Source organism: Dermacentor variabilis, chromosome 4 (assembly GCF_050947875.1).
Source record: "Dermacentor variabilis isolate Ectoservices chromosome 4, ASM5094787v1, whole genome shotgun sequence".
NCBI classification, from domain to species: domain Eukaryota; kingdom Metazoa; phylum Arthropoda; class Arachnida; order Ixodida; family Ixodidae; genus Dermacentor; species Dermacentor variabilis.
The window spans coordinates 67963981-67974146 of NC_134571.1; the positions used below are offsets into that span (position 1 = coordinate 67963981).

At 43.3% G+C, this 10166-nt stretch overlaps 1 protein-coding gene across 13 annotated transcripts in view; it reads right to left on the bottom strand.

Moving 5' to 3' along the window:
- The window catches only part of LOC142579306 (protein scribble homolog), a 180594-nt gene that overhangs the window by 108200 nt on the left and 62228 nt on the right, over positions 1-10166 (bottom strand). For 11 of the 13 annotated variants that reach the window (XM_075689368.1, XM_075689365.1, XM_075689362.1 and 8 more), the window contains 5 exons: positions 3699-3777; positions 3531-3620; positions 3183-3303; positions 2332-2406; positions 573-746 (listed from right to left, as the gene is read on the bottom strand). In XM_075689368.1, the coding sequence (XP_075545483.1) occupies positions 573-746; positions 2332-2406; positions 3183-3303; positions 3531-3620; positions 3699-3777 (539 nt within the window). Of the gene's footprint in view, positions 1-572; positions 747-2331; positions 2407-3182; positions 3304-3530; positions 3621-3698; positions 3778-4471; positions 4503-4806; positions 4928-10166 lie in introns of those variants that run through there. The other 2 variants (XM_075689358.1, XM_075689364.1) reach the window with 2 other exon arrangements.

Sequence of the window (10166 nt, forward strand, 5' to 3'; positions counted from 1 at the left end):
TTTCCTTGAGTGGCAAAACACGGGCAAAAACATGATGCTATTAATTGGAACTTATGTCAACATTGGCATGTGCTCACACTAAACCCTATCATTTAGGGGAAAGAAAATAAGACATTTGAATCAACACCATACCTTCAAGCTATGCCAACTGTTGATTTTGACGTAGTAGTTCTGCGGAAACCCGCAAGGTGGAGAGAAGTAATGAATAAAGGGAAAATCAGACATCCACCCGTTCGTAGCAATTGCTACAAAGGAAACCCATACGGGTTCCTCGAAAGAAAAGCCTCTTAGTTGAAGAAAAATTCATCCTGGTCCAGGTTGTTGATGTTCAGCCAACTGTTGATGTTCGGCCTTGTTGATACGGCAGAGTAAGAGGTAAAAAAGAACTTGAAAAGACGGGGACGAGGAGGGCGAACGCAACACGAGCACTACATAGCGCTCGTGTGGTGCCCTCTTTTTTTAAGAGCTTTTTTACCTCTTGCTATTCAAACCACAGGTTTCTCGTAATTTCGCTATCATTTTTAAAAAATAAACATTAGTAAACAAAACATGTTCCAACTTCCACTGCACACCTTGAAGATGGTGAGCTTCCTTAGCCGGCCGATGTCTTCAGGAAGGGCTTCCAGGTAATTCTGGGAGAAGTGCAAGTCTGTCAAAGACTCCAGGTCACACAGCTCATCTGGAAGGTAGCTCAGCTTGTTCTCAGACACATCAAGGCACATGAGCCGCCTCAGCTGCCCGATTTCCTGAAATGCAAACAGGTGTACGTCAGCAATGACAGTAACATACTTTCACAGAGCAGAAAACGTAAGAACAACAATGATACCACAAGAACTGCAACACTTCATGCTCATTTAAACTTAGGTAAGCACGGCAACTTGGAATCATTCTGTAAACAACTGGTTTGCACAGCATAGAAAGTCGCTCCACAAATGCTACATATTCATGCTTAGCATGCTGCACAGCATGGCTACTTGAATTGTGCAGATGTATGGCTTATCCAGCACTCAAACAAAGTGACTTACAGAGCACTCCAGCATGTGGCATGTGTTATTAGTGATTTATGATAAGACAAATAGATGAATAGACTGACAAGTCATGTGCACGCTCTTTGAGAGCTCGGGATGGCTCATTATAATGCAGCTACATTTTATCAGCAAGACACAACTCACATTCACAAAATTAGCTGTTACTAACATTTGTTGTCTGTGACTAAAAGTTTGCGCATTTTGAGCTCAAGCAAAATTACTAACAATCCTGAAGGCTTAGCTTTTCATAAACTATACACTTACAACAAGCATATTGTGGATACTACTATACCAATTTTGGAGTCTCCTTCATACAAAGAAGGAATAATAATAATAATAATAATAATAATAATAATAATAATAATAATAATAATAATAATAACAACAACAACAATAATAATAATAATAATAATTAGGCACTGAAATTTTCCACAGAGTAAGAATGCAGATATCTATATGGGAGATACATAAGAATGCATTACAATGCTCCCACAATTATGTAACCGAGATGTATGTGGCGCTTTCTATGTAAGCTATCAATTGTTAATTATCATACAGCAAATCCCATATTCTGCAGCATTCTTTCATATGTATTACTAATGATCACATCTAGTGAATGTGTGCCTAATGATGAAATTTTTATTCTCTCTTGCCTATTTCTAGAGCATGCTAGTATACCTGAAGTTCGTAACAGGCTTACAAAGGACAAGGTGCTAAAATTTGCCACACAAGCCTTTCAGAAATGTGCATACAATGAATTCTGACTCAAGTGAGCTTAAGTGGCCGAATACAGCATTTAGAGGGACAGAGGAACATTAAACTGTCTTAGGCTGATACTGTATTTTTTCAATACTCTATTATTGGTATATCACAACAAAAGCGTGATTACTAAAACAGAAAATGAAGGTCCACATTGAAACCCCACAGCCAGTAAATCAGTGCGATGTCCTGAATTTCGAAATATGCTTTTTTTTTTCATATTTAGGCCCTGGTGCTTCATAAAGGTCGTACAAACTTGAGTTCAGTCTTCACATACAATGTAGTCCATGTTTATCTTTAACAAAAATTACCTAGGCCAGAACAGATGCCATTGAAATCTATGACATCATGACAAGCTGGTGCAGGAACTTCAAGGCAGTGGCGCCACCCATCTTTTATTCTTGCATCTTTTTTTGCCTTACCAATTATCCTCTCACGGTATGACTGAGTTTTTTTTAAATGGTTTAGAAACGTAATGATAGAAACATATAATTTTCTCATTTTAGTGTCCCCTTGAAAAGAGTGCAAGTGCTTGCGAACTCACCTTAGGCAGTGTAGAAAGCTCGTTAGAGTCAAGCCACAGCTCCTGGAGGCTGGAGAGTTGCCCCACAACAACAGGCTGCAGAAGAACAAACAAGCAAATGGCACGATTGTCTTTAAGACCTCAGGTATTCAGTTATTTCAAAGCTTCAAGAAACTATCCGGTCAAATTAGTAGCCACCTCTTTCAATGTGAAAATTGCAGAACATGTGATGCCACATGCAAGAATGCTTCCAAGCAGAATTTTTTCAAGCTAAATTCTAGCTTCAAGGTGTAGTCCAATAAAACATCATGCAGTCAATGCTTAAAAAAGGGAAATGATATTGAAAAGAGACGCCAAAGAAAAGTAAAGGTACATGTATAAACACGTGCGGTAGTAATGTCAAACTTCGAGTTACTGAGCACTGTTATAACAAACTATTGAATATAAAGAAGTAAATTAAGATGTTTCTCACTGATATCAGATCATTGCACAATGAATATATGCTTGTAACAAAGACTGGACATAACGAAGCTATTTTCGTGTCTGATGCGATTTTGTTAGAATAAAGTTCAACTTATATGCATGTTATCAAATCAGAAAAGCACTTGATAGTTTAAAAAAAGAGAGTGCTTATAATACAGTACTGGCTTAGTTCCTTGTACATTTACGACATCTTTCATCTCTATGTGTATAATTCACACACAGTTCACAACTTCATGATTACTGAGCCGAGAACTGCCGAAATAAAATTCCAGGGCATGCTATAGAAAAATGTTATACGCTCCATGGCTTAAGCATGGTGAGTACAAAATCAAAGGCATGAGAGGGAATCGAAAGCATGTAAACACAAGAGCTAAGGACAAAAAGCTTACCAGCTCTTCAAAGTCATTGCTGCCGAGATCTAGCCGCTCAAGTTTTACAAGGAATGCAAACGAGAGTGGCAACCCTTTCAAGTAGTTTTCCCGCAGTTCCAAGGATATGAGATTTGATAAACTGTAAAAGGCCAGACAGAAGTCACTTAGCGGCAAACATTGTGGCCCACTGCGAACACAGTTCGAGCAACACAAGGCTTCAGAAAATTTTCACTAATGCTGAAAAACAGCTTGCAAAACATTTTGAAGGAAAACTACTGCACTGTGCAATAAACTAGAATATTTGGAACTAGGTTATTGTCTTCGTTGTTTACAAGTGGGAGAGGGAAAAAAAAGGTATATGCTCACCTGCCAAAGTCATGGGGCAGTTGCGTTAAAGAGACATCATTAAGACCCAATACTGTTAAGCTTCGAAGCTGTACAAAACCAGCAGGAAGTCTGGAAGTGAAAGAGAAAATTCAAACAAGCTCACGTCAAAGACTGCGTGCACACTTTGTGCCACTAATACCAACTCACTTAGAAAGTGGATTGCTGCTGAAATCTGCGCTCTGGAGGGACTTGAGGTACTTTATGTTCTCCGGTATTTCTTGAATATCTGTGGAACAGGAAAAAAAAACAATCACATTAGACAAGAGGTTTATAAAACTCATAGTAAAAGATCACACCATCTGGTGAAAGCTACATAAGCAAAAGAGAGTACGTGTCATTTCAGTAAACTGTTCTGTTCAATGCTATCTCGCCAAACAGTGAACTCAATCTACAATCAAACAAGCTATTAAAGTATACTTGCTCCCCCAGGTTGAACCACACTCCTCTCTACTATGAAGTTTATGACTGAATGTACTCGGCACGTTGAGATAGTACTGTATTCACTCCAAATTGAACACCGAGGAAGCTGGCAGAAAGAGCAAAAAAAAAGAAACATAAATAAGGGCTGACATTCTAAAATGAGAGAGAAGCTCCACACCACAAACAAAAGTGGCCATATTAAGGATACTGATACCGAAAGGCCTAGATGTGCAGTTAATGGCTTAATAGCGGGGACATCAAAACAGGATCTGTTACAATCAAGGCATGACAGATGACAGCACTACTATTACTGCAATCCCCTAGCTCCTAATAGCCATTAACTAAACTAATGGGTGCTATATAGAAGTGGATGCTGTCAAAACTAAAATGCTGTGTCAGTGCACGTAAACATACGTGTCCTTTTGTTGTTGAAGTCCCTTGGAGAAAAAAAGTGATAGCTAGGAACAAGTTAAATAAGTTAAAGCACAACAAGAGTTTACCGAATGCCTCAACCATTTTGCACTTGCAGGTCAGCACTTCCCTATGAACAAGAGATAAGACTGGTCCAAAACCCCTTGGCAGAAGCCTCAGAAAAATAATGATAAAAAAAAAAGAACAGTCCATCACTGGAAATGTTTCCAGACACTGTTGCAAATATGTATGCTGATGCACAAGACAATGTTGAGTTAATTATCAATGACAGAAATATCAAAGAATGCAAGAAAACATCCCGAGGGCCAATAAGCTCTTGCAGCTTCTGCCCCAATGGGAGGGCATTTCCCCCGCATGTATGAAACCCCACCCAAGCCAACTACGCAACAGCAGGCATACGCACCCGGTTCATACGACCTGCGAGGAATGCGAGCTTCACATGCGCAGCGGCTACGCCTACAATACTTGCAACGCATCTCTGCAAATGCTAAACAATTGCAATGCCACAGAGCATCGAAACACGTGATCACGCACGGAGGGAGAGGGAAGGTGGCAGAAAGAAAGAGAATGGAGAAGGTAACGACAATGCTATGGCTGACATATGCCAACGGCGCAAGGGGAACAAAAAAAAATTTAACAATCGCAGAGGGCGAGAGGGGAGACATATCACAAGCAAAGAGAGCCACATCTGCAGCTGGGGACGCGGCTGTGTGCCCTTATGAACCTCCTGCATTCTTTCTTTTCTTTTTTGTAAGCAGCTCTGATTTGAGCCAGGTCAGGCAGAGAAGGAGAGAGAAAGATTTCAGGCAGGACCTTGTCCCATTAAAGAGGCCTGTCACAGTGCCTCATTGTATGCCCAGCACAGGATAGTTCAATAAGGAAAGTCAGCCATGCGTGTAACATCAATCAGAGCTTAACATACTGCCATGAAGTCACAGATCAATTTTCTACTTTCTGCTGTTGTACAACAGCTATAAAGCAGAGGAGAAAAATTCATTGCTCTAAAAATTAATTAAGGAGGTAAGGTGCCAAGTAAAAAAGAAATAGTCATTTGTTTAAAAGAAGCTTGTGCCTTTTGCAGTTAAAAAAAATGTGCTTCCATATTAATTGGGACGTTAAAGAGTGCAACCACATTAGTACTTTCTCCTTTTCATACAACGTTACTCGGACGAAACCATATAACTAAAACAAGTTTTAAACAAAATGTCCCCACATGTCGATAAATGTGCATGATCTAGTTTTAACTGAAGCATGAGCAGACATCAACTTTTTAAAGGTAAGGCCCCCAGAAATTCACACCTGCAATAGCCAATATGTTTTAGTGGGCATACTTTGCTGCTACCTGCTGGGAAATGAAACCGGCCAAAATTTTAAAAAATGAAGTGTTGTCCCTTTAGTATCCTGGACTAACCAATTACAGGGTGTCTGGCCCATACACAAAACACTCCCTTTAGAGTGCAGCTCAAAGACAACTTATATAAGTATACTGTGGTTCCCCATGCACCAACGTACACAGCTACATGTAGCTATACAAAATAAATAGGCTGTCATATTACGAGGGTGAATCAGAAAGTCTTTGCCCCTATTTTTTGTTATGGCTGTAAATGCAAAGTGAACATATCCATTTCCAGCGGTGAACCTTCCTTGGACCGTACCAGCCTTGTCTGCTGGTACCTCCGCGGCACGGTGCCACTGTCAGCTGTTGAAGATGGCACTTGTGCTTCACACGTACACGGCTTACAAGTAACAAAGTGTAATTCGTTTTCTATAAAGCAAGGGGCGAATGCTCATCAAAATCCACAGGGAAATGCAGCCCACGTATTGGGAAAGGTGTCTGAGTTGGTGGCGTTGCGAGTTCGCAAAAGGTCGTAAAGACTTGCATGACAATGAGCGTTTGGGGAGGCCGTGTGCATCGCTGACTGACGACAGAAGCACATCTCAAATTTAGTGCTGTGATAGGACAAATGTCTGAACCGGTGTGGGGAGTATGAGGAAAAATAGTGTAAGGAATGTAAAATAGCATGTATTTTGTGATTACTTGTACGTACCTTATTTTGGCTAATAAAAAATAGGTGCAAGGACTTTGTGATTCGCCCTTGTACATGCACGCCAAGGTGCATGGTGCAATGCCCACAACTTTTGTTAAAACATTTTTCAGTTGCCACACTTTCCTCCTGCCAACATGAAAGCCTATGCCTACTCACGTAGGCCTGCTGTGTGAAATGTGTGCCAAGTGATCATAAGTTCTGGTGTTCTTCATAAGTGGCCTGGCCAATTCACTCCAACTTCAGACTGGCAAGGTTGGCATCGTCACTTTTTAAATAATATGCATTTTGATACCGCAGTACACATGTTCAGCAAGCATTTTCCAAATTAACTTTAGAAGTTAACGAAGTTCTTGCAAATGCCCAAACATATCTATAATCTATATTCTACATGAACGACTCCCCTTGCCCCCACAATGTGTCAGCCAAGAGGAAAATAGAGAATACCAAGTAAATTTCATGTTTGCTTTGCACTATAAAATGAACAATTTGTTAAATCTAATTATCAGCCTACAAACTACAACAAAATATTGCCATTTCCAAAGTTACAGCTAAGTAAGCTTCTAAACTGTTTTGCTCTACAGTCAGGCCAAGTACCGGCAAGTTTTCCACATAAGGAGGACACGGAATATTTTGAGCGTCATAATCAACAGCCTTGCTTCCAGCAAAAGCAACGAGTATACCTGCCAACCTGTGAACATTAAAATTTGACAGCATTCCCTGGACATGGCGCCAAGGGGGGAGGGGGGATACCCCTGTCTTATTTAAAGTTCACCCTAAGCCCACACCTTCTGCAGGACACATATGCACCTTTACCCTTAATGGTAATTAACACTTAGATGCAACATACAAGCAGCAGCAAGCTTGGGACAGTGGAGACTGACGAGCAACACATTGCTTTTAGATCCCAGTACTTTTCCAGTGAAGTAGCTGTTGTGCTTTCAGCTGCTTCAGAAACTTGTCTTGAAGCAAGTACCAATCTGGTGTCCTTTCAATATAAGAAGTCTTCCAAGGGTATGGTTGGAGATTAATGAGTGAAACTTTTTGCCTAACAAATTTTTTTGGTAAAATTGACAAAACACTAAAAATCGTAGAACAAGCCTGGAGTCTTAAACTTTACAGAAAATTTGGAATAGTTGGCAGGTATGACACAGATAGCACATATATACTCATTTTCCCTATCAGCGTAGCTCTCCAATACATGATGGACAATCCACCTTGTCCTCAAAGCTAGCAAAATGGTAACAGCTCCTAATGAAGTGTGCTTGAGGGGCTAGACATATGAGCCATGCTGTTTTCTGCATCGTCACACAAGATGTCTTGTAAGATTTCTGACAAGGTTGCCCTTTGTAGCCTAAAGGGCAACATATCAAAAGCTTATGGGACACAGAATCCGTTAATATGGTGCATTTTTGTGAAGCCTGCACACACAGCCTGGAATTGGACTTGTTCTCTTTTTAGTTCCATGTACCTGACCCTATAGCTGCACTTGAAAGAAAGAAAAAGGAGAAAAACGAACTTGTCCTTGAATATAAACCAACTAGTTCGAATCGCCGTTTGCATGAACTCGGAGGGGGTGTGAGACACTATTTCTGAAAGATCAACCACCAGCCACATGTGGTCCAGCAGGCGGGTCAGTCTTCCAAACAATGCCACTCGGCGCTTCAAGTCTCCACGCGGGACTAGGCTATGAAACGCAAATCGATACACAAAACAACCAAGCCAGTAGAGAAGGGCGGGGGGAAAGGAGTTATGGCGGAGGAACGGCCCAGCCGCGCCACCGTATCCGCGGCAGTCACGTCCATGACGAACAGGGAGGGAGGGGAGGGATGAGGGGGCTAGAAGCGAGAAGCGCACAGGGTGTCCAACGCGCCGCAGGCGCGTGCGCGATTGTTTCCGGGTCACTCGTGCGCGTCAGGCGCGCCGAGCAGCGCGGCGCTGACCCGCCGCTCGGCACCGATAAGGAACCTCGCGTAGGGACCAGACGCAGCAAGGTTAGCCTGACCGTTCCTGGCTGCTGCTGCGGCTGCTGCTGCTACAACCACCGCTCGGGCGTGAAGCGGCCGCCGCAGGGGCGCACGCGGAAGACCCCTTCTGGAGTAGCGCGTAGTATAGGGATAGTCTCGAGCTATCTATGAGGGGATTACCTTAGGAGCTGAAGCGGGCTGCATCGCTGAGCACCGACACCGACCATCTCTTAGCGAGGAGCTTGCAATGGTGCACCCCCTCTCGCCGCACCTTTTTCTTCCTCCGTTTAATTTGCGCCGTCCGTCAAAGAACTTTCGCGGGAGTTCAGCCGATCGCAACGTAGTGCCGGTAAACTTAGTTATAATGAAGTCGATCTGTTTCAGCAGCAGCTGTAGAATTGATTCACCCAGCTTTTCATCATTCCGCAACGAAGGCGCGTCGGAAACAAACTCAACTGAAATCGTGTTCGTTTGTTCCCAAAGTGAGCCGGCTTAAGCAAAGCCACAATCGCTCGTGCACGCCCGATTGCGGCTATTTACGCCTAGCAAGGCGAGATAAAGAGTTCAAAAAGGGTAATCGACCACAGAAGTCCGATTCAGGGTTTACTTTTACTTTCAATGTCCATCTGAAGATACGAACAATCCCGTGGCGAGATCAATTCATGCGAGAAACAGGCTCCGATATGAGATTCCTTCTTATTTGCCGTTTCGTTGTAGGGCGCCCTCCTAAGATAAAATATTACCAGTGCAGCTTGAAAATCAATTCAGTTAAGCTCAGTAATTCCAAACAAAGAGCCGGGAGAACACCGCGCCGTCTGTGTGCATTTATCACGCCAATTATCTCTCTCTCTCTCTACCCATCGGTCTTTTCATAAGATTCGCACATAAATAAACTACATTTCAAACATCACCACTGCGCCCTGCATGGTCGACCATCACGTGACCCAGGCCCAGACCTTCATCGAGACGGTTAACGCGATTTGCGAGACATCGAGAGGTCAACGTGTCAAGAACGACCAGCTGCAGTGCAAGTTTGCCACCCAGTTGCGACTGTGGAAGCAACATTTCGGGAGCATCGCCGCCAACCTCTAGCCACAGCGTGACTAAATCGACTTTGTGTCTGGGAACAAGACGCGCATCCCCCACTCTCCATCGCTTCAGCTAGATGCGTTCGATGAAGCAGGCTTTATGCTGAAACCGCCGCCAACCTCTAGCCGCATCGCCGTTGTGACGAAATGAGTTCGGCGGGCCAACTATTGTTCCCAAACTCCCAACGCGGACCTGATCTGCTACGGGTGCGCGAGTTGCCGCGGGAACGCCGTTTTGCGCTGCTTCCCACGCACCGGCCAAGACGCAAGACGTACAACGCGCTACCCGGAACGGCTCCGAGTTCTACGGGGCCCCTCTGACGTCGACTCCGGACCTTCGCACCTGTGTGTATGCTTGTGTGTGTGTAAACCGTGCCGCAGAGAGGCGGCTAGTTTGCGATGACTAAACGAACGTTCGCATCACCTTGTATCGGGAGAGGACCGAGTGTTTAAAAACCGCTGTTGTGCGTCTGCTCAGGACGCTCTCTCTCAAGCAGTCATGTTAGACTGATGCACTTTCTCAAACAGTCATGTTAGACTGATATAAATACTGTAAGTAAACCCATATTCCTCGTTCTCGATGAGAAGCAGTCCTTCCCTTCATCAACGTCCTCAGCGTGGATAAGTTGGACGACGGCATGGGCCAGCTACCTTCTAATTCAT